General features: G+C 40.1%; 1 protein-coding gene across 2 annotated transcripts in view; it reads left to right on the forward strand.

The window, feature by feature from the left end:
- Positions 1 to 25,302, forward strand: part of ZNF486 (zinc finger protein 486) — a 34,556-nt gene that overhangs the window by 4,182 nt on the left and 5,072 nt on the right. For both annotated transcript variants that reach the window (XM_019014844.4, XM_063701158.1), the window contains exons 2-3: positions 13,450 to 13,576; positions 15,073 to 15,168. In XM_019014844.4, coding sequence (XP_018870389.2) covers positions 13,450 to 13,576; positions 15,073 to 15,168 — 223 coding nt within the window. The remainder of the gene's footprint in view (positions 1 to 13,449; positions 13,577 to 15,072; positions 15,169 to 25,302) is intronic.

Consider the following 25,302-nt stretch of genomic DNA (forward strand, 5'->3'; position numbering starts at 1 on the left):
CACTCACAAACACACACACTAGACATTGACGTGTCCACACTCCTCCCAGGACTAGGCATCACCCTCAGAAACTTCACCACGGCATTTTTGATCCTAGTGTTTCTTGTGTTTCTTGTCAAGAACCCACAAGTCTCTACAAGCCTACTGGCATGTCTCCACCCCAGACACTGAATCTACAGCAGCAACCTGTTTTCTCCACCATGCTAGGATCTGGGCCACATGTTTATAATTTCATCTGCCTACATGTACACAGAAATAAATCAGAGTACAGCCCCACCTGGGCCACTATCTATAGTGAAAATCAGTCCATTCACCTACATTGCACTCTCTCCCACCCAGGAATTATTTTTTTTCTTTTAGCTTTTATTTTTGGTTCGATGTACACATGTGGGTTTGTTATACAGTTAAAATTATGTCATGGGGATTTGGTGTGCAGATTATTTTGTCACTGAGGTACTACCCATAGTACCAAACAGGTATGTTTTCTGATCCTCTTAGTCCTCACACCCTCCACCCTCAACTAGGCCTCAGTGTCTGTTGTTCTCCTCTTTGTGTTCATGTGTTCTTATTATTTAGCTCTTAATAACATGCATTTGGTTTTCTGTTTCTACGTTAGTTTCCTTTTTTTTTTCCTTTCATTTTGTTTTGTCTTTTGAGCTGGACTTTTGCTCTTGTTGCCCAGGCTGGAGTGCAATGGTGCAACCTCAGCTCACTGCAACCTCAACCTCCTGGTTCAAGTGATTCTCCTGCCTCAGCCTCCCAAGTAGCTGGGATTACAAGCATGCACCACCACGTCTAGCTAATTTTGTACTTTTAGTAGAGACGGGATTTCTCCACGTGGGTCAGGCTGATCATAAAGTCCCAACCTCAGGTGATTACCCGGCCTCAGCCTCCCAAAGTGTTGGGATTACAGGTGTGAGCCACTGCACCTAGCTTTTGCCTACTTTTTTTTTTTTTGAGAGAGAGTTTTGCTCTTGTTGCCCAGACTGGATTGCAATAGCGTAACCTTGACCAACTGCAACCTTCACCTTCGAGTGATTCTCCTGCCTCAGCCTCCTGAGTAGCTGGGATTACAGGCACCTGCACCACTCCCAGCTAATTTTTTGTATTTTTAGTAGAAAGGGGGTTTCACCATGTTGGCCAGGCTGGTTTTGAACTCCTGTCCTCAAGTGTTCTGCCTGCCTTGGCTTTCCAAAGTGCTGGGATTACATGCATGAGCCACCATGCCCGGCCTGCCTACTTTTTAATGAGGTTGTTTGTTTTTTTCTTTTTTTTTTGAGATGGAGTCTGGCTCTGTCGCCCAGGCTGGAGTGCAGTGGCGCGATCTCGGCTCACTGCAAGCTCCGCCTCCTGGGTTCACGCCATTCTCCTGCCTCAGCCTCCCGAGTAGCTGGGACTACAGGCGCCCGCCACCACGCCCGGCTAATTTTTAGTATTTTTAATAGAGACGGGGTTTCACCGTGTTAGCCAGGATGGTCTCGATCTCCTGACCTCGTGATCCACCCGCCTCGGCCTCCCAAAGTGCTGGGATTACAGGCGTGAGCCACCGCGCCCGGCCGAGGTTGTTTGTTTTTTTCTTGTAAACTTGTTTAAGTTCTTTTTTTTTTTTGTGAGACGGAGTCTCACTCTGTCGCTTAGACTGGAGTGCAGTGGCACTATCTCGGCTCACTGCAACCTCTGCCTCCTGGGTTGAAGTGATTCTCCTGCCTCAGCCTTCTGAGTAGCTGGGATTACAGACATGTGCCACCACCACACCCTGCTAATTTTTGTATTTTTAGTAGAGACGAGGTTTCACCCTGTTGGTCAGGCTGGTCTTGAACTCCTGACCTCGTGATACACCCGCCTTGGCCTCCCAAAGTGCTGAGATTACAGTCATGAGTCACCACGCCCAGCCAAGTTCTTAATAAATTCTGGATATTAGGCCTTTGTCAGAGGCAAAGTTTGTAAATATTTTTGTTTATTTTGTAGATTGTTTACTCTGTTGATAGTTTCCTTTGCTGTAAAGAAGCTCTGAAGTTCAAATAGGTCTCATTTGTCAATTTTTGCTTTTGTTGCAGTTGCTTTTGGTAGCTTCCTCATGAAGTCTTTGCCAGTTTCTGTGTCTAGGATGGTATTTCCTAGGTTATCTTGCAGGGTTTCTCATAATTTTGTTTTACATTTAAGTCTTTAATTTATCTTGAGTTGATTTTTGCATACGGTGTAACGAAGGGGTCCAGCTTTAGTCTTCTAAAAAATGCTAGCTAGTTATTCTAGCACCATTTATTAAAGAGAGAATCCTTCCCACATTTCTCTTGTCAGCTTTGTCAAAAATCTGATGATTATAGGAGGGTGACATTATTTCTGGGCTCTCTATTCTATTTCATTGGTCTTGTGCACTCATGGATTTTATATAACATCTTTCTCTCTTCTGGTTTTAACCCCACTAACATTCTTCCAAGCGCATACAGTATGCAAAACTCAGGTGTCCAAGAGTTCAAAACTCCTTAAAAACGTCCAAAAAAAGGCCAGGTGTGGTGGCTCATGCCTGTAATCCCAGCACTTTTGGAGGCTGAGGTAGGTGGATCACGAGGTCAGGAGATAGAGATCATCCTGGCTAACATGGTGAAACCCCGTCTCTACTAAAAATACAAAAAAAAGTTAGCCAGGCGTGGTGGCGGGTGCCTGTAGTCCCAGCTACTTGGCAGGCTGAGGCAGGAGAATGGCGTGAACACGGGAGGCGGGGCTTGCAGTGAGCTGAGATAGTGCCACTGCACTCCAGCCTGGGTGACAGAGCGAGACTCCGTCTCAAAAAAAAAAAAAAAAACTTCCAAAAAAATTTTTGCCATTGTCTCATTTCTTAAGGGATTTAGATTATATATAGTTATTTTTCTCTGATTTTTAAAAATATATGTAAATTATATTAACAACTAAATACCTTTTGTCTTTTTTTCTGACTCCAGATTATCTAGAACTTCAGATTTATTGCTTTGTTTTTGGTTCCAAAAAGTTTATTTTTTTAATTTTTAGTCCTTTAAATAGACACAGATTTATGTAGATAAAAGCTAATTTTAAGGGCACACAGAAGCTTAGCACAAAGATAGGATCAAATTTAGCAATACATAATGGTAAACACTAAAAGATACTATGTTTCTTTGACAGAAACCAGATTATCCAAGGAAATTATCCAATATTTGCAGGCTGAAGTACTTACGCTGCAAAAACAAGAACAGTTCAGTGCGTAAACTGAACAGTGGAGTCTGTAGTTGTGCCTGGCTTTCTATTTATTACTTCAGAATAATTAGCATAGTTATGTGTAATGTTTGTAGACAACCTGCATTTATATACATTTAACAGTATTTTGTTTTTCTTTCTTTCTTTCTTCTTTTTTTTTTTTGAGAGAGTCTCCGTTGCCCAGGCTGCAGTGCAGTGGCATGATCTCATCTCACTGCAACTGCTGCCTCCCGGGTTCAAGCGATTCTCCTGCCTCAGCCTTCTTAGTAGCTGGGATTACAGGCATGCATCACCGTTCCTGGCTAAGTTTTTGTATTTATAGTAGAGATGGTTGTCACCATGTTCGCCAGTTTGATCTTGAACTTTTCACCTCAGGTGATCCACCCATTTCAGCTTCCCATAGTGCTAAGATTACAGGTGTGAGCCATAAACAGTATTTTCTACAATAGTATGAATATGAAGCCACAATACTTACTTTGAATGAATCACTTAAATGGTTATTTTAATATTGTAATTTATACTTTTGAAATATAGTGTTTTGGCTGAAGTAAAGTTTTAATTATTAAAAATGCTACATATATTATGACTAGTGAGTAAACACAATTTTAGTGTCCTTTATTTCATTAAATTGGTATGCTGGTATTACAGGACAAATAAAGACATGTGATGTGGCCACCCAAAAACCATAATAGCTCTTCAGTTTGCTATGTTGCAAGTTCTAATATATTCCACTATATGAACATAGTCAGATTCTATTTCTTCATCAAAAAGTGTTGTTGGAAGTTGTCAGATATATTTCAATATAGAACCTCCATTCAATGGCTAGGAGATGACAGAACGGCAGAGATGGGAAAGAAACTTTATAAAATTCTTCTGAAAATCTGCCACCTTTCTTCATAATGCTCATGTTTCTCTTGCTGAGAGTAGCTGTGCGCTTTGGGTGTTTAGAGAGAAATTGCTTTTAGGATAATATTTTCTGGCAGACATGATCAATTTTATATCTAATCAGAGCTTTTTCTTAATATCATTTTAACTTTTTTCTCTCCAGTGCTTTGGGTGTCTGTTTCAGAAGCCCTATTAATTTTTTTTTTTAATTGATCATTCTTGGGTGTTTCTCACAGAGGGGGATTTGGCAGGGTCATAGGACAATAGTGGAGGGAAAGTCAGCAGATAAACAAGTGAACAAAGGTCTCTGGTTTTCCTAGGCAGAGGACCCTGCGGCCTTCCACAGTGTTTGTGTCCCTGGGTACTTGAGATTAGGGAGTGGCCATGAATCTTAACGAGAATGCTGCCTTCAAGCATCTGTTTAACAAAGCACATCTTGCACCGCCCTTAATCCATTTAACCCTGAGTGGACACAGCACATGTTTCAGAGAGCACAGGGTTGGGGGTAAGGTCAGAGATCAGCAGGATACCAAGGCAGAAGAATTTTTCTTAGTACAGACCAAAATGAAAAGTCTGCCATGTCTACTTCTTTCTACACAGATACGGCAACCATCCGATTTGTCAATCTTTTCCCCACCTTTCCCCCCTTTCTATTCCACAAAACCGCCATTGTCATCATGGCCTGTTCTCAATGAGCTGTTGGGTACACCTCCCAGACGGGGTGGTGGCTGGGCAGAGGGGCTCCTCACTTCCCAGTAGGGGCGGCTGGGCAGAGGCGCCCCCCACCTCCCGGACGGGGTGGCTGGCCGGGCAGAGGGGCTCCTCACTTCCCAGTAGGGGCGGCCGGGCAGAGGTGCCCCTCACCTCCCAGACGGGGCAGCTGGCCCGGCGGGGGCTGACACCCCCACCTCCCTCCCGGACGGGGTGGCTGCTGGGCGGAGACGCTCCTCACTTCCCAGATGGGGCGGCTGCCAGGCGGAGGGGCTCCTCACTTGTCAGACGGGGCGGCTGCCAGGCAGAGGGTCTCCTCACCTCTCAGACGGGGCGGCCGGGCAGAGACGCTCCTCACCTCCCAGAGGGGGTCACGGCCGGGCAGAGGCGCTCCTCTCATACCAGACAGGGCGGCGGGGCAGAGGCGCTCCCCACATCCCAGACGATGGGCGGCCGGGCAGAGACGCTTCTCGCTTCCTAGAGGGGATGGCGGCCGGGAAGAGGCGCTCCTCACTTCCTAGATGGGATGGCGGCCGGGAAGAGGCGCTCCTCACTTCCTAGATGGGATGGTGGCCGGGCAGAGACCCTCCTCACTTTCCAGACTGGGCAGCTAGGCAGAGGGGCTCCTCACATCCCAGACGATGGGCAGCCAGGCAGAGACGCTCCTCACTTCCCAGATGGGGTGGCAGCCGGGCAGAGGCTGCAATCTCGGTACTTTGGGAGGCCAAGGCAGGTGGCTGGGAGGTGGAGGTTGTACCCAGCTGAGATCACGCCACTGCACTCCACCCTGGGCACCATTGAGCACTGAGTGAACGAGACTCCGTCTGCAATCCCGGCACCTCGGGAGGCCGAGGCTGGTGGATCACTTGCGGTTAGGAGCTGGAGACCAGCCCGGCCAACACAGCGAAACCCCGTCTCCACCAAAAAAATACGAAAACCAGTCAGGCGTGGCGGCGCGCGCCTGCAATCACAGGCACCCGGCAGGCTGAGGCAGGAGAATCAGGCAGGGAGGTTGCAGTGAGCCGAGATGGCAGCAGTACAGTCGAGCTTCGGCTCGGCATCAGAGGGAGACCGTGGAAAGAGAGGGAGAGGGAGATCATGGGGAGAGGGAGAGGGACAGGGAGAGGGAGAGGGAGAGGCAAAGCCCTATTAATTAACCCCATGATTTCTGATTAAGCTGGGCTGTCACAGTGAGAACTTTTGGAGCTATCTCTATCTGGACTCATGCTGGAAATTCAGCAGTATTTTTTCGTTGTCACCATTATAAGTAGAAACTGAGGTTGAAACACTGCTCTCATTTTCATTATTGTGAATGTGTAATTCTACCCAGGAGGCCTGCAGGCTCTCCTCCTGCAGCTCAGGCCTCACTCTCTGATGTGACACTAGAGTGCTGCTGTGGCAAATGGGGTTCATATAAAATGTGAGCTGTGCTGTTGGCTGTGCCTCAGTGGCAGATGGTAGAGGTCAAGAGAGCATACTAGCAACCAGGAGAAAGTAAGCAGGAGTGCTGTAGCCCACTGCCAGTGAGTACAGAGCCACTCCTCTAAACTGTAACTAGCCAAAATATAGAATACTATTCAACCATTTTTGTAGCAGAGTGAAATCTTAGCTTCAGCAGGTACCTGACTTCAAGCTGCTAAAATACCTCCTGTTATGAAGATGTGAAAAGTTTATTTGTCATTGAATATAAGCAATTAGCATACACAGATGGCCTCTTCAATTTCCAGGTAGATTTAAGATGAACGATGTATGACATGGTGCTGTAAATTCTTCTACTTATGGACTAATTATGTTGACCATCTTTCTGTCATTGCAGTCTCTTAAGCAGATGGACTATGATGCATGTCACATTCAAGTTTAATTGTAAAATAAAAACGTTTGTTTTTTGAGATGGAGTTTCACTGTTATTGCCCAGGCTGGAGTGCAGTGGTGCGATCTCAGCTCACTAACCCCGCCTCCCAGGTTCAAGTGATTCTCCTGCCTTAGCCTCCCTAGTAGCTGGGATTGCAGGCATGTGCCACCATGCCTGGTTAATTTTTGTATTTTTTAGTAGAGAGGGGGTTTGTCAGTGTTGGCCAGGCTGGTCTCAAACTCCCGACCTCAGGTGATCCACCCGCCTCGGCCTCCCAAAGTGCTGGGATTACAGGCACGAGCCACCACACCCAGCCAAAACGTTTTCTTTCTGTTCTATTATTGTGGAGTTTTTCTGGGGCTGTAAACATTTGTTCTTTTTTTTTTTTTTTTTTTTTTTTTTTGAGATGAAGTCTCTCATCCCCCAGGCTGGAGTGTGATGGCACAAACTTGGCTCACTGCAACCTCTGCCTCCTGGGTTCAAGAGATTCTCCTGCCTCGGCCCTTTGAGTAGCTGGGATTACAGGTGCCTGCCACCAGGCCTGGCTAATTTTTTTTTTGTATTTTTAGTAGAGATGGATTTTACCATGTTGGCCAGGCTGGTCTAGAACTTTTGACCTCAGGTGATCCACCTGCCTAGGCCTCCCAAAGTCCTGGGATTATAGACATGAGCCACCATGTCCAGCGAAGAAAATTGTTCTTCTCTTTTTTTTCTTTTTGAGACAAAGTCTCACTCTGTCACCCAGGCTGGAGTGTGCTGTGGTGCCTTCTTGGCTCACTGCAAGCTCCACCTCCTGGGTTCACACCATTCTCCTGCCTCAGCCTCCTGAATAGCTGGGACTACAGGCTCCCACCACCACACCTGGCTCATTTTTTATATTTTTAGTAGAGATGGGGTTTCACTGTGTTAGTTAGATGGTCTCGATCTCCTGACCTCATGATCTGCCTGTCTTGGCCTCCCAAAGTGCTGGGATTACAGGTGTGAGCCACCGCACCTGGCCAAAGAAAATTGTTCTTCTAATTATTGTTTCCAAACACTGTCTAGAATTACCAGACATGATATAAACACATAAAGTGCCAACCAGAATTTAGCAAGGACTTTCCCTGTCAGGCTTCCAGTCAATTCACACTTGTGCAGCAAAGTGCATGCTGTCCCCTAAATATGCAGGCAGAATTGTGTCTCTATTTGTTATCTATAGTCCTGTACATTCACTTATAGAGAGGCTAGATCAGATTTCTACAAATTTCATAGGGCAGCAATCAATCATTTTATCTCTTTCAATGACTCCTGTATCTTCAGACTTGAAACAGATTCAGAGACCATGGGGCCCACAAACCCAGTTAGAGTAACATGTGTGCATTGAGTAGACATGTTGACAAGAGAATCTCCACTTTCACCTTCCTCCTCTTGCTAAAATGCTCACAAATGTGCAGGTAACACCTGCTGCTCCTCCTGCCATTCAGGCCTTAAATCTACAGCTCTATATTTTGAATCCAGATCTTGAGATTTGGGAAATAAAAAACTTTTGTCTAAATAAAGCAGGTTCTTTTGGTTATCAAACTCAGAGATATGTTAAAATGAAAGTGCAGTTATGTCTTTCTCCCACTTGAACGATGTATTCATCTATTGAAACTGTTCACTATTGGCACAAGTGACTATTAATTAAACTAATAATGCCACATTGGACACTATCCCATACCCTAAAACATAATGATAGATATCTAATCAATAATCAATGTTATTTATGTAAATAAATAAAAACTTTTGACAAACAACTCTGCATCAGCCCACTTTCTGTCCCTGTCTTGTCTTGACATATCTTCCTGTAAATACTACTAATCAAAGTGTAGATTCCAGGCAACTTGAATCTTTGCTCCCAGGTTATAACCCTTAAGCTTGACCCAAATAAACTGTCTACTTATATTCATGTTATGTCATCTTTTTTTAATGTAGACTTATTATTTAGAATGTGTTAGAGCAGCCTCTATGAGATCTCTCTTTTGACTGTACTCCACTTGGTGTAACACAAAAGGGTGCAGAGCCAAGTTGATCCTACCTAGAATTTGCAGATAAGGTCTGCCCTCTGCCTGGGATTTTTAAAAAAATGCCAGACTTTGGATAGAGGATGTACAGAAAATTAACAAAAGTCATTTTCTGCATTGTAAGTTGTCAAGATAGATATCTTACAGGCCCCATTTGGGAGTGTGGCATTTTGAGATTTTTCACATCTTGTTCATTGACCTGCTACAGTGATGTGAGAGGCTCCAGGAGGAAATAGAATCTGATGGCAGAATCTGTAAATGTAAATAATCATCTTAGGAGTGAGAGATCAAGGCCACAAAGTATCCAGAGCCATGATCATAGCTATAATTACCTGTAAAATGTGATACTGGAGTAGAGTATTTTTGTTTCTTTCTCTTATCCAAGAGCTAGCAAATCAGGACAGATGATCTAGGTTCTGGAGCTCCACCAAGGCAGTTCTGTTTTCTATTCAGAATCAGCCTGAGTTTCTCCAGATGGCTTATCATTGGGCCAACAGCCCTGTTTCACCAGGAATTCCCTCACAATCACCTAGGTGTCTTTGAGGCATTTGAGGATGTCCAGAGCAGAATTGTGTTAGGCTGACAAGAGTGGTTAATTCTGCTTCTGTCTCAGTGTAAGAGAAATGAGTCATCCTGTGTTCATTCATGCCCTCATACAAGAGGTGCCTTTTTTGGAACCCAGATCAGAGTTTCTCCAGTTTCCTGGTATTTGGATGATAAACAAGGAGGAGATCTGGAGACCCAAATAGATAAACTAGTTGCTTCCACTTCATATAGCCATTAAAAAAATACGTGAAGCAGTCATGTTTCCTACAATCCAGAAACTTTTAGTCTAGACCAGCAACTGGATAAATAATTGAATTATGCAACATATGGTTGGCACAATATATAGATGTGTCCAAAACGTTGGGTTTTATTTAGGCCACTTTATGCTGTTATGACTTCTGGATTGTACACCTGAAGGGATATTTATGAATAGAATAATTGTTATTATAATTTTTTTTCTTTAGTCAGAATCTCACTGTGTTACCCAGGCATGAGTGCAGTGACATGATCTTGGCTCACCGCAATTTCTGCCACTTGGGTTCAAGCGATTCTCCTGCCTCAGCCTCCAAAGTAGCTGGGATTGCTGGCCCCAGCCACTGTGGTCAGGCTGGTCTTGAACTCCTGACCTCGTGATCCACCCACCTTGGCCTCACAAAGTGTTGGGATTACAGGTGTAAGGCAGTGCACCCAGCTGTATAATTTCTACTTTTTTTTACCTTCTAAAGTTACATATTGATTTTCTAATAAAATTACCCTAGAAAACCTTAAGGGATTTGTTTAAATTGTGTATTGGTATATAGTATAAAGTTGACAGGGCAGTGGCTTGAAAAATTAAAATTATAGGAACTCTGGGATTTAAGTTTCTTTTAGGTAAGCTTAGAAAAAACAAAACTGGAAGTACCCCAGTGGCATAGAGAACAGAATTCTACATAAGTCCTCACACTGCCTGAGACCTGAGCAGATTCATGCTTTTTGGAGGCTTTATTTAGGTCTGACCCTACCCTGGAGTCTTGCCTTACAGGACTGATTAGTAGAGATCAGAGTTTTGGCTGGTGAATCCTGCTGCCTTTCTAGAGCTGGTGCTCACAATTCCCTGAATCCCAAAAGCAGATGAATGGGAAAAATAGGCCGGGCGCGGTGGCTCACGCCTGTAATCCCAGCACTTTAGGAGGCCGAGGCGGGCAGATCATGAGGTCAGGAAATCGAGACCATCCTGGCTAACACGGTGAAACCCCACCTCTACTAAAAATACAAAAAATTAGCCAGATGTGGTGGTGGGCGCCTGTAGTCCCAGCTACTGAGGAGGCTGAGGCAGGAGAATGGCGTGAACCCGGGAGGCGGAGCTTGCAGTGAGCCCAGATCGCGCCACTACACTCCAGCCTGGGTGGCAGCGAGACTCCATCTCAAAAAACAAAAAAAAAAAAAAGGGAAAAATAAAGTACGTATTTTAGGGTTTTAGTTTTTAAATTTTCTGTTAAAGCCAGTGTTTGCAGAGACATTCTATTTAGCAACTTGTTTTCTATTCTTGCAGATCCGGTAGTTGCTCCACAAGTCACAGAAAAGTAAATATGAACAGAATAAAATTTTCTCTAAATTACATTAAACTCTTCCTTTCTATCTCTTTCATCTGTCTATATTTTGCTTTTACAGTGTTTTAAAAAAATTCATGACAGAGAAACAGAAGAAGAAATAAAAATGCCGCACCCTTTACCTAAATCCTAAAGTTTATTAAATAGTACCAGCTTTCAGGGTGTTATGAGAATTAAATCACAGAATGTGTTATGCCCAGCACAGTGCTCTGTATCAGTCTCTTGAGCACAAAGTACCTGCTTAATAAACATTGCATTAGTACTTGTGTACATGTTGTTTTTTAAATACAGACTTACTCTGACATTGCTGCCTTCAGTTTCCTCTATAAACTTTAAAGAGCCAGCGAAGCATATAAAACTTTAGGGTGGAGATGCGTTGTCCCTATTTGTATCAGAAGTATTTGGTTGTGAAAAGAGTGCTAAATGTAAGGGACCCTGTGCTGTTCCTGCTTTCTCTAACTAATGCTAATAATGAGCCAAGGGGAAGCAACTTCAGCATTGACAGGGGACTTGTTTAAAACACCCATTCATGGACCCTTTTCAAGCCTCCAGAATCACATTACATAAAGTGGAGCCAAAATTACCAAGTGATTTATAAGCCTATTAAAGCTTGAGAGGCAATGCTTAGCTTAGTGATTATCAGCCCAGGCTTCTCATTAGGATCACATGACCAATATGCAGAAACCTCTTGTGCCGTCCCCACAGCTTCTGTTTGTTCTGCATGGAAGCACTTATGTTGTTTTAATGAAGGGTCTCATGTGACTCTAAGGTGAGGCCAGAATCAAGTATGAGCGCTTCAAAATACAATCATGAGAGTTAAGTTCCATCTTTGCACTAAAGGGTGGTCACAGGGCCTGTTCTGTTTGGGTTTGGTACAGACAGGTCAGTGTGGTGCATAATTCCATTACTGGAAATTGCTGGTGTCTGTGGCAGGGAGGGCACCTGAGGACAGGAAATGAGAAACTTATATTTCTATCTTCATGGAGCAGTTCATTGTTCCCTGAATCTCTTCTGTTTCAAAGGACAGAAATAGGTGGGCTTTTTCTGTCATTTTGCCAGTTGATGTCATGCCAGCAGGTAATCATGTGCTACTGATTTAAAGGCATGTTCTCAAGATGCAGGTGTAATTTTTCCAGAGAATCTCATCTGAGAAGGAATTCCAGAGGAGGAGGAGAAGAAAAAAAAGTGGCTCTTCTTAAGGTAAACGTGTCTCAGATGAAGAGCTGTGTCCACTCTGCCTCCTCGAGCCCCATGAGTTTAGTACTCACAAACCTTTACTTCTCTACTTGTGTTTTCCCTCCCTGAGTTTGGTTTTACTACTTAGAATTCTTATGATAGTCAAGGGTCTCTGAAAAATATTTCTTTCCTATATCCCAGAGCTTTCTCTGCATTCTCTATGTCATAGCTTCTTATATGCCATGCAGAATTCTCAGCAAGAATTTATAATCTGCAATATTAAAAATGTTCCCTTTGTGGCTGTTGAACATGGAAAGATGTGGATACTCAAGATTTCTGTTGGGGAAAATTGTGGTCCTTAGTATAGATGAAGAACATACAATGTTGAGGCTTCATCTGTATGTTCCATTAGCTCTATGCAGAACAGGATTAAGAAAATGCTTTTTTATATGGAATGGCATTTATTATCCAGAAAGTTCTGAAAAAAATTATTAGGAGATACCTGCTCTCTTGGGTGCTAAATGAAGCCTACTTAAAATTACTACTAAAAATTACAGAACATAGGAGTTATCAAAAACTTTGAAGTTAGCATAAAACATGTTTCTTTATGGTTAAATTCAGATTTTATTTACTTTCTTTGGGAGGAATATTTCAACAGTGATGCTGTGTTCTTCTGTGTGAATTAGGACGTCATAAAAATTTATCGTAGTGCAGTTAATGGTTAATGATTCAGTTGGTGAAATAGCTGACAGATTTTTTTCACTATAGAGATAATTTTCTATTCATTATTAATTATGTTTATGCAGCTGATATGCATAAACCTCACATTAAATCTGGCAGCTTTCTTTTTTAAACATATTTTTCTTTGGAAAATGAAGGCTCTTATCTTTGTTTACAGGCTAGAAAATCTGAAAAAAACACAGGCTCTTGCACTTACTGCATTTGACAAAATATCATTTTGGGGACAAAAACATTAACATTATTGGTGAGTTAGAAATTCAGAAAATCAGACTTTATGCCAGATCTTTTGGAAAAAAAAAATCCTGCATAAGAAGGTCTTCAGCTTATTGTACATGTTAAAATTGGAGAGATGCCTTCTAACTCAACATGTCTTTTCTGTCTGAAAGATATTCATATCTGATTCTGTATGATGTAAATATAGCACTCAAAAATGTACATGTTCATGCCCTTAATTTTATACTTTATTATCTAGAAAAATATCATTATATGAACTAATGTTGTGGATCTTAGGCTGCTCTTTTTTTTCAGAGATAGAGAATACATTAGAAAATATTTCTGTATTGAAAATTATTTTATTGGATAATTTTAGTCAATCCTATAAGTAAGAATCAGTTCTCTTACTCTCTCATTTCACCTTAAATTAAAAATTCCACCAATGGCGACTTGGTAAAAATGTGTGTGTTTGTGTGTTTTTCAGGAATCATTGCAATTTAGAGATGTGGCTGTAGAATTCTCTCTGGAGGAGTGGCATTGCCTGGACACTGCACAGCGGAATTTATATAGGGATGTGATGTTAGAGAACTACAGACACCTGGTCTTCCTTGGTGAGGATAACTTCAATACATAATTCATAAAAAAACCCCAAAAGTTTTATTTCTCTTTTTTTGCAGAATGATTTTATTAATTTATCCTTTGCATAAAAGAGTTCCAGATGTCCTTTTTCCAGAAAATCTTCAGAATTTGTTTATTTAGAAAAGAATTTCTTCAAGATGTTTCATCTTAATCCAAACTTTCCACATTCCTGAGTTGAGCTTTATTCTTCACTCTAAATTAGTGGTAATTTCAGAAATTTAGTGGCATAAAATAGTGTTGCCCCCACCTGAAAATCTCATTGCCATCATCAGTTTTTGATTCAGTAGTATCAGGTAGTAAATTTAAAAAGCCTTCATGCAGGGCCAGGCGCAGTGGCTCATACCTGTAATTCCAGAACTTTGGGAGGCTGAGATGGGCAGATCACCTGAAGTTGGGAGTTTGAGACCAGCCTGACCAACATGGAGAAACCCCGTCTATACTAAAAATACAAAATTAGTTGGTCATGGTGGCATAGTCCTGTAATCCCAGCTACTCTGGAGACTGAGGCAGGAGATTCCCCTGAACACAGGAGGCAGAGGTTTTGGTGAGCCGAGACTGAGCCATTGCACTCTAGCCTGGGCAAGAAGAGCAAATACCACTCTAATTTTGATAGGAAGTTTATTGAATCTATAGATCACTTTGGATAATGTGGCAATTTAAAAATCTATTTGGATCTTCTCTTCATAGTTTTTTTATTGTAAAGATTTTTTACCTTCTTAGTAATTTTTTAAAGAAATTTATTATTTAATGGTATAGTAAATAAGATTTTTTCTTTCTCTATTTTATCAGATAGTTTAAGTGTTTGAGACCATACGTATACTTGTATGTTAATTTTATGTTTTGCTAATTTGCTGAGTGTATTTGTCAGTTTAGAAAGCTTTTAAGGTACTGTTTATTTATTTATTTATTTTTTTGAGATGGAGTCTCGCTCTGTTGCCCAGGCTGGAGTGCAATGGCATGATCTCAGCTCACTGCAACCTCTGCCTCCTGGGTTCAAGCAATTCTCCTGTCTGAGCCTCCTGAGTAGCTGGGACTACTACAGGCGCGTGCCGCTGCACCCGGCTTTTTGTATTTTAGTACAGATGGGGTTTCACCATGTTGGCCAGGCTGGTCTCAAACTCCTGACCTTGTGATCCACCCATCTTGGCCTCCCAGAGTGCTAGGATTAGAGGTGTGAGCCACTGCAACTGGCCCTATTTATGGTTTTTAAAGTACTGCTTATGGTTTTTTAAATATAAGATTGTATGATCTATAAACAGCAACTTTTTACTTATTTTATTCCATCTCCAAAAAAAAAAGAAACCTTAAAGTTGAAAGTATTTTCTAAATATCTAGAAATTTGTTATGAATTAGTATTTTGGTATTAATTTACTAGAGTATTTTATTACATTCTTTCTGCTGAGCACATTACTAGCTTGTAATTGAGAAATATAAGCAAGATTAATGCTATTTATTTTTAATGAAACAGGTATTATTGTCTCTAAGCCAGACCTGATCACCTGTCTGGAGCAAGGAATAAAACCTCTGACTATGAAGAGACATGAGATGATTGCCAACTCCCCAGGTAGGTGCGAATGAAAATGAACACAACAGACAATGCAGATAAGAGGTCCCAAGGTCAAAAAGAAAGCCAGTCCTCAAAATGTGATCTGGGAAGCTGTGTTCCAAAGGAAATAGTTCCTGGGCAGCTGTTTTATTTGTTTATTTATTTAATTTTTCTCTCACAAAGGGACATCTGTCTCATGCTTTTAAATTCTCTAAGGATTCTACTATTCTTTCGGTGAGCTTCCTTCAAGTTCACAGTGAGAGCGAAATTCCTCTTTATGGCATATAAGTGATTGCACAATCTGGCTGCTTTTCCATTGCCTTGGGGACACACAAATATCTGCGTGATTTTGAGAAACTAAAACACTTTTTTAAGTTGTCTTTTTGCTTCAATCTGAAATGTGTGATAGTATTAGTTTTTGTTGCATTTTTTGTTCATTTTTTCTGCACAGTCCATTCTGTTTTTATTACTATATAGTCTTGAAATATAGTTTGAAATTATAAGTATGATATCCTTCTGCTTTGATCTTTTTCCTCAAGATTGCTTTGGCTATCAAAGTTATTTTAATATCACGTCACTTTTAGAAATGTATTTTCCATTACTATAAAAAAAACCACTGCAATTTTGATAGGAAGTTTATTGAATCTATAGATCACTCTGGTTAATATGGCAATTTTAAAATTTATTTGGTTCTTCTCTAATATTTTCATGGTGTTTTTTTTTTTTTGAGAAGGAGTCTTGCTCTGTTGCCCAGGCTGGAGTGCAGTTGTGTGATCTTGGTTCACTGCAAACTCTGCCTCCTGGGTTCAAGCAATTCTCTGCCTCAGCCTCCTGTGTAGCTGAGATTACAGGTGCATACCACCATGCCTGGCTAATTTTTTTGTATTTTTTGTAGAGATGGGGTTTCACCATGTTGGCCAGGCTGGTCTTGAACTCCTGACCTTGTGATCCACCCACTTCAGCCTCCCAAAGTGCTGGGATTACAGGCATGAGCCACCCCGCCCGGCCCATAGTTTTTTTATTGTAAAGATTTTTTTTACCTCCTTGGTTTTTTTCTAAGAAGTTTATTACTTAATGCTATAGTAAATAAGATTTTTTTCTTTATTTTATCAGATAGTTTGTTTTAAGTGTATGAGACCATACATACACTTGTATGTTAATTTTATATTTTGCTAATTTACTGAGTGTATTTATCACTTTAGACAGGTTTTAATGTGCTATTTATTGATTTTTAAATAAAAGATTATACGATCTACAAACAGCGACTTTTTACTTATTTTTCTTTAATTTCAATGGATTTTTTTATTTCTTTGACTAATTCTTCTGCCACATGCTTCCAGTGCTACATTAAAATAGAAGCATTGACAATGGGCACAATATAGTTTTGTATTGGTGCCTAAATTTGATGGAGCAAACACTGCTTCAAGTTTTTTTTTTTTTTTTTGAGAGAGTCTCACTCTGTTGCCCAGGCTGGAGTGCAGTGGTGCAGTCTCAGCTCACTGCAACCTCCATCTCCCGGGTTCACACCATTCTCCTGCCTTAGCCTCCCGAGTAGCTGGGACTACAGGCACCCACCACCACACCCGGCTAATTTTTTTTTATTTTTAGTAGAGACAGGGTTTCACCATGTTAGCCAGGATGGTCTCGATCTCCTGACCTCGTGATCCATCTGCCTCGGCCTCCCAAAGTGCTGGGATTACAGGTGTGAGCCACCGCGCCTGGCCTTCAAGTTTTTATAAACTGATTTTAGAAGGTAAAGATCTTTTGTTGGGCCCTTAGGGTGATGAGATGCCCTCTGAATTTGTAGTGGAGAGGGGGTGTAGCTTGGTGACAAGGCTGCTGGGTCTGCACTAGGGTCCACCTTTAGTTGGCTTGTTACAGGGGCTTGGGTAGTTGTAATTCTCATTTTATTTTTGGACAGACTGCATATCCTTCAGGGCTTTGCTCCATAGTTAAGACACTAGGGCATGTTTTTGTAGTCAGGTCTGCATATGGTGGGCCTTATATCTGGATATTGATGAGTATGGCTTTTATTGAGTATCAGAGAGCATTCCCTCAGATAACTGTGGGTTTCTATATAGGCAGAACTGACAAACTATCTTGTTTAAGTGAGTAGTCATGGAGATAGTCTTTTTTTCACCATGTGTTTAATGATGAATATATATTTCCTTTTGTGAGAGAAATACTTGTTTGATTTGAAGGTAATTTTCAAAAAGATTTATAATTCTGGATTTTTTTTCAGTTTTTCTTTAAAAAAAATTGTTTTAAAAACACATAACATAAAATTTACCATCTTAATTCAAGTGTACATTTTCAGGGCCAGGCATGGTTGTGGCTCCCATCTGTAATCCCAGGATTTTGGGAGGCCAACACAGGAGGATCCCTGGAGCCCAAAAGTTTGAGACCAGCCTGGGAAAGATATGGAGACCCCTCTTTATAAAAATAATTTAATAATTGCCAGGCATGGTGGTATGCAGCTGTGGTACCTGCTACTTGGGAGATTGAGGGGGAGTCAAAATTTTGCCACTACACTCCAGCTTGAATGACAGAGTGAGACCCTGTCTCCAAAAAACAAAAAAAAAAAGCTGTTCATTTCAGGCATGTTAAGTATATTCTCGTTGTTATGTAAAATACTTCTAGACACTTTACATCTTGTAAAACTAAAACTCAATACCCATTAAATAACAGCTGCTCATTTTACCCTCTCTCACCCTCGACAGACAAACCTTCCACTTTCTGTTTTATGATTTGAGTACTTAAGATATCCATAATTTTCTTACTGGATTAATTCAAGTGACATAATATTCACAATGTTCATCTTAAAATGTGACAAGATTGTTTTTAAGATGGAATAATATTCCGTTGTATGTATATGTTACATATTTTGATGTGTTTATAAATCAAGAGACATCTGGGTTGCTTCAACCTTTTGGCTTTTGTGAATACTGGTGCAATAAACATGGATTTTCAAATATGACTTCCAGGTCCTGTGTTGCTTTTCTTTTTTTCTAGAGATGGATTCTCACTCTGTCACCCAGGCTGAAGTGCAGTGGTGTGATATCAGCTCACTGAAACCTCTGCCTCCTGGGTTCAAGCAATTCTGCTTCAGCCTCCCAAGTAGCTGTGATTACAGGTGCCCACCAACACACCCAGCTAATTTTTTGTATTTTTAGTATTATGGGGTTTATTATGTTGGCCAGGCTGGTCTCAAACTCCTGATCTCAGGTAATCACCCACCTTGGCCTCCCAAAGTGCTAGGATTACAGGCTTGAGCACCTGGGCCTGGCCTGTGTTACATATTTTGTAAATAGATATAATAAGTGAGGAACATTTATAACATTTTTAAATAATGGCTGCATCTTTGTTTTCCAGCAAGAAGCAACATGGGTTTCATTTTTATTGCAACATCAACAGATTGGGTGTTTTTTAAAAAATTTACAGTGGCCATTCTAATGGATATGAGGTGATTTTGTTTGTGATTGTGTTTTTTTATTTCTCTATATATCAGTAATTTTGTGCATTCTTTCAAATGCTTTTTCCCATTTGTGTAGTTTTTTGATGAAAATTTTTTTCGTTCATTTTTAAATCAAGTTATTCAACTTTATTGATTAACTTTAAGAGTTTTTATTTATTTTGAACATTAACTTCCTTCACATGAAATCTGCAAATGTTTTCATCCATTTTCTAAGGGATGTTGCCACTTTTGAATTTTCTTTCGATGTACAGAAATTTTGATGTCTAGTGTAGTTAAACTTTTCTTGTATTGTTGCTTATGCATTTAATGTCGTATCTAAGAAAATGGTGGCAAGACCAATGTAATGTCCTTTTCCTGTATTTTTTCTAATAGATTTGTTAGTTTCTTTATGTCTAAGTATTTTGTTTAAAATATATTTTTGTATCGTTCAAGGAAATAACCCAATTTTATTTTATCAGTGTTGATATTCAGTTTTCAACATCATTTTTTGAAGATATTACTTTTCTCTATTTTGTACTCAAAGCAACTTTTTCAAAGACCATTTGATCATATATAGAAGGGTTCATTTCTGAGCTCTCTATTCTGGTCTTTCATCATTTATCTTACTGTAACTGTACTGTCAGTATCACATTGTTTATGTTACTGTAGCCTTTAACTGTAGGTTGTATTGACATCTGTGAAGAATAAAATTTTTTGACCCCTGAGCAAGAATATGTTGAATCAGAGTGTTTTATATTCACATATTTTTGAATTTGCCAATTTACCTTTTGCTTTTAATTCCTAGTGTCATTCAGTTTTTGTTAGAAAACACACAATGTATGATTTTAGTGTTTTTAAATTGATTTGTTGTTGTTTTAAGGCAAGATCTTACCAACACCAAGGCTGGAGTGCTGTGGCATAATTTTGGCTCACTATAGCCTCAGCCTCCTGGGCTCAAGTGATCCTTTCACCTCTGTTTTCTGATCAGCTTGGACTACAGACATGTACTACCATGTCTGCTTAATTGTTTGCTTGTTTGCAGTGTTAGGATCTCATTATGTTGTCCAGGCTGGTCTCAAACTTTTGGCCCTAATGGATCCTCTTACCTAGGTCTCCCAAAGTGTTAAGATTATAGGCAAGAGCCACTGCACCCAGTAAGTACTTTTAAATTTAATAAAACTTGGTATGTGTCCTAACAGATTACACCAGATGCAAATAAGAATATTGTGTATTATCTTGGTTTTGACTGGAGAGTTTTGCATGTGTCTGTGAAGCCTAGTTGGTCTATAATATGGTTTCCATGTTCATGTTCTCCAGACCTCATGCTGCAAAATAAATCTTCAATGTTGGATGTGGGACCTGGTGGGACATGTTTGTGTCATGGAGGCAAAGTTCTCATGAATGGCATAGTACATCCTCTTGGTAACCAAAACTTTACACTCTATTAATTCAAATGAGAGCTGGTTCATTAAAAGAACCTGGATCCTTCACCTCGCACTTGCTCTGTTTCATTAACATATAGTATGTCCAATTACTCTTTACCTTCCACCATGATTGTAAGTTTCCTGAGACCCTCACCAGAAGCAGACGCTAGCACACACTTCTTATAGTCTGTCAAACTGTGAGCCACATAAATTATTTTTCTTTAAAAATTATGCACTTGGCTGGGCACAGTGGCTCATGCCTGTAATCCCTGCACTTTGGGAGGCCGAGGTGGGTGGATCATGAGGTCAGGAGATCGAGACCATCCTGGCTAACATGGTGAAACCCCGTCTCTACCAAAAATACAAAAAGCCGGGTGTGCTGGTGGGCACCTGTAGTCCCAGCTACTTGGGAGGCTGAGGCAGGAGAGTGGCGTGAATCTGGGAGGCGGAGCTTGCAGTGAGCTGAGATTGCTCTACTGCACTCCAGCCTGGGCGACATCGAGATTCCTTAAAAAAAAAAAATTATGCACTCGGCTGGGGGCGGTGGCTCACACCTGTAATCCCAGCATTTTGGGAGGCCCAGGTGGGTGGATCACGAGGTCAGGAGATCGAGACTATCCTGGCTAAGACGGTGAAACCCCGTCTCTATTAAAAATATAAAAAAATTAGCCGGGCATGGTGGTGGGCGCCTGTAGTTCCAGCTACTTGGGAGGCTGAGGCAGGAGAATGGCATGAACCTGGGAGGCGGAGCTTGTAGTGAGCTGAGATTGCGCCACTGTACTCCAGCCTGGGCGACAGAACAGGACTCTGTCTCAAAAACAAAGAAAAAAAGAAAAAGAAATTATGCAGTCTCAAATATTCCTCTGTATGCAAAATAATATGGTCTATAATGTTGCGTAAGTTGTCTGTTTCTCATTTTTTCTCTGAATTTTCTATTTATTATTGCAAATGGGGTCTTGATGTCTACAATTTTTATGTTGCTATGTATGTCTTGCTTCACTTTTGTCAATATTTGCTTTATATATTTTGGAGCCCTGATGTTATATACACGTATACATATAGATAGATAAATAATATAGTTACAGATTCCTGGTAAATTAACTCACTTTACCATAATATAATATCATTCTTTGTCTAATGGTAGTACTTGACCTATAGCATATTATGTCTAATATAATTATGACCACCTCACTCAATTGTGGTTACTATTTTTATGATATACACATTTTTTTCCTTCTGTTACTTTCAGCCTATTTGACTCAATGCTACAATAAGTCTCTTGTAGGCAGCATACTGTATGCTTTTAAAGAAACCACTGAGGCATTCTATAGCTTTTTCTTCATATGTATATATTTATTTATGTATTTATTTTGAGACGGAGTTTCACATTTTTTGCCCAATGGCGTGAGCTCACTGCAACCTCTGCCTCCCAAGTTCAAGCGATTCTCCTTTGTCAGCCTCCCAAGTAGCTGGGATTACAGGCACCTGTCACCATGCCCGGCTAATTTTTTTGTATTTTAGGTAGAGATGGGATTCCACCATGATGGCCAGGCTCGTCTTAAACTCCTGACCTCAGGTGATCTGCCCGCCTCTGCCTCCCAAAGTGCTGGGGTTACAAGCATCAACCACCACATCTGGCCTCATTTAACTCTGTCAACCAGGCTGATTTGCATGATTCACTGATGCCAGAACCTCCAAAACTCAGATGATCCTCTCATTTTAGCCTCTTAAACAGCTGGGTTACAAGTATGTGTCATCATAGCCATCTTTTTTTTTGTATTTTTTGTAGAGACAGAGTTTTGCCATGTTGCCCAGGCTGGTCTTGAACTCATGGGATCAAGTGATGAGCCTACCTTGGCCTTCCAAAGTCCTAAGAGTACATTTGATTTTATTAAGTAGTATAATTAATTTATATTTACAATGAATAAAGAAATGAAGTTGTCATTAGCAGTTAGATTGTTATTGTTTTATGTGTTTCTAGTAGTTATATTTTTCTCATCTCCTGTTTTACTTTCTTAATTTTCATTTTATTTTGTACTGGCGTGCTTTCATTACTTTTTATCTTCTTTTGCATACTTTCTATAAATATTATCTTTGTAATCATCTTGAAAACTGGAGATTACATACATCTTAAAGTTAAAACAATATGTTTCAATCTCATAACTTCAATTGAATACAAAAACTATGCCTCTATATTTTATGGTTTGTTACTGATATAAAAATTATGTTATATGCTGTATCTATTAACAGATTTATGCAGATTTACATATTTCTTATATTTTATTAAGAAACTTTAAAGTTTTTATGTACCATCTTTTTTTTTTTTTTTGAAACTGAGTCTCACTCTATTGCCCATGATGGAGTGCAGTGGTGTAATCTTGGCTCACTGTAACCTCCACCAGGCACGGTGGCTCATGCCTGTGTTCTCAGCACTTTGGGAGGCCGAGGTGGGTGAATCAGGTCAGGAGTTCAAGAGCAGCCTGGCCAACATGGTGAAACGCTGTCTCTACTAAAAAATACAAACATTATCCGGGCATGCTGGCAGGTGCCTATAATCCCAGCTCCTCAGGAGGCTAAAGCAGGAGAATTGCTTGAACCTAGAAGGCGGAGGTTGCAGTGAGCCAAGGTCACACCACTGTACTCCAGCCTGGACAACAGAGCGAAACTCCATCTCAAAAAAAAAAAAAAAAGTATGTCTTTTGATTGGAAAGATGATTATATATATATTTAAATCGTTTTCTGCAATAGAAAAACTTACTGTTATTTTTATTAATTGTTTTATTTGATTCTTGTATCTTTTTCACTCATTTTCTGTCTTTTTTGTGTTTTTTTAATTTTTGTATTGATATGCTTTCAGTTTCTTTCTTATTTTCTTTTGTGTATCTATACAGCTATTATCTTAGTGCTAACATGGGGGATTACATAAAACCTCTAAAAGATCCAACAATATATTTGAATGTGGTAAAAAATTAACTTCAGTTATATACTGAAATTCTTCATCATTACATTTGCCTTCAACTTTGTTACTGATTTTGCTAATTATATTTTTATGTTGTATATTTATTAACAGATGTTAACAATAATTTCTATACTTTTATCTTTTAAATTTAGAGAGTAATTAAAAATGTTTTCTGTACCATTATGATAATGTTAAGAAATTCCATTTTTGTGTATGTGGATATCTTTTCCAGAAAGTTATGTATTTTCATAGATTATCTGTTGTTTTCTTGCATTATGTTATTTTCAGTGGAAGAAACTCCTTTTAGCATCTTTGATGTGTATGGTGTATGCAGTGCCAATATACTTTCTCAGGATTTGGTTATTTTGGAAGCACTTGTTTTATTTGGTAGTACAATTTTGCAGATGGCATTATTCCATTTGACAGCTATTTTTAAAAATTATTATAACTTTAGCAATATCACAGTTTTTTTCTGATGTGCAAGAATGTTTTAAATAAATTCACTGGTGCCAGTTGTGGTGGCTTACGTCTATAATCCCAGCACTTTGGGAGACTGAGGTGGGCAGACCACCTGAGGTCAGAAGTTTGAGACCAGCCAGGCTAACATGGTGAAACCCTGTTTGTACTGAAAATACAAAAAAGTAGCCAGGCATGGTGGCGCACGCCTGTAATCCCAGCTACTCAGGACGCTGAGGCAGGAGAATCCTTTGAACCTGGGAGGCGGAGGTTGCAGTGAGCCAAGATTGCATCATTGAACTCCAGCTTGGGCAACAAGATTGAAACTCTGTCTAAAAAAAAAAAATTCTCTGGTTATCTCATGAGACTATGCTTATAAATGGAACATCATTTTTATCTTGCAGCACCCAAAATTCTATTCTTATATGTGATTTTTGAAATTTTGCTTATATGTGTGTTTGTTATAAATATATTTGTGTGTATCTAAGTTTGTTTATTCAGCTTTTTCATGTTTACATCATATTTTCTTTTAATAAATTTTTCAGTTTTTTTATATTTTTTATATCCACGATTTTTGGTTTTTTGGTATTTTAGTATTTCTTTTTATTCCCATTTTTCTGATCTTCAGTAGTTGTCTGGGTTTCTATTTTTTTCTTATACAGAGTCTTTTTCTGTCACCGAGGCTGGAGTGCAGTGGCGTGATCTCAGCCAGGCTGATCTTGAACTGCTGACCTCAAATGATCCACCCACCTCAGCCTCCTAAAGTGCTGGGTTTACAGGCATCAGCCACTGCACCCAGCCTTTTTAATTTTATTTTTGAGACAGTGTTGCTCTGTTTCCCAGACCGCAGTACAGTGGTACAATCTCCACTCACTGCAACCTTTCCCGCCCAGATTCAAGCAATTCTCCTGTGTCAGCCTTACAAGTAGCTGGGATTACAGGCACATGCCACCATGCCCAGCTAATTTTTGTATTTTTAGTAGATACAGGGTTTCACCATGTTGGCCAGGCTGGTCTCAAACTTCTGACCTCATATATTTTCCCACCTTGATCTTCCAGTGTGTTGGGATTACAGGAATGAGCCACCAACAGTGGGATGTTCTATTCATTTGGAATTTTAAAAATTACTTTGTATACTTTTTATGGTTGCTTTTGAAAAGTTTATAATTTTTTTTGATGGGGCCATGTTCTAATATTTGGTATACATTAGCATCTTTGATAGAGATTTGGAAATTAACAAAAAGCTACCTGTTACAATCTTTATAATATAGCTTTGTCCTGGCGTAGTATGAAATCAATTGTCTTGGCTAGAGATTCTGGGAATTTTTCAAACATGTTTTTAGGAAGAGTCTTGTCTAAAATTTTGTGTTTATTGTTTAGTTAAATCAGCTTATTCGTATTTCTTCTTAATAGTCAGTAATCACTTGCTACACCCATTCCCTGTTTGCAGTTTCTCTGCTTCTCTATAATTTACCTTTAGACTCAGCAAACTCAAACTGTCATTCCAATGTATATCACCATTTTTTTTTAGCATTTTATGTCATGGGACACATTATCTGGTGTCTAAAAAAGCCCCTAGAAGACAGAAATAAAGATGTATGTGCCAATGTTTCTTGTTTTTTAAAAAGGAAACCAGGAGTTGGCAATTTACATTTTTGTGTGTATGTGTGAGACAGAGTCTCATTCTGTTACCTAGTCTCGAGTGCAGTGGCATGATCTTGGCTCACTACATTCTCTGCCTCCACAGTTGAAGCAATTCTCCTGCCTCAGCCTCCCAAATAGGATTACAGGTAACTGTAACCACGCCTGGCTAATTTGTTTGTATTTTAGTAGAGATGGGGTTTTACCATGTTGGTCAG

Source organism: Gorilla gorilla, chromosome 20 (genome assembly GCF_029281585.2).
Source record: "Gorilla gorilla gorilla isolate KB3781 chromosome 20, NHGRI_mGorGor1-v2.1_pri, whole genome shotgun sequence".
Lineage (NCBI taxonomy): Eukaryota > Metazoa > Chordata > Mammalia > Primates > Hominidae > Gorilla > Gorilla gorilla.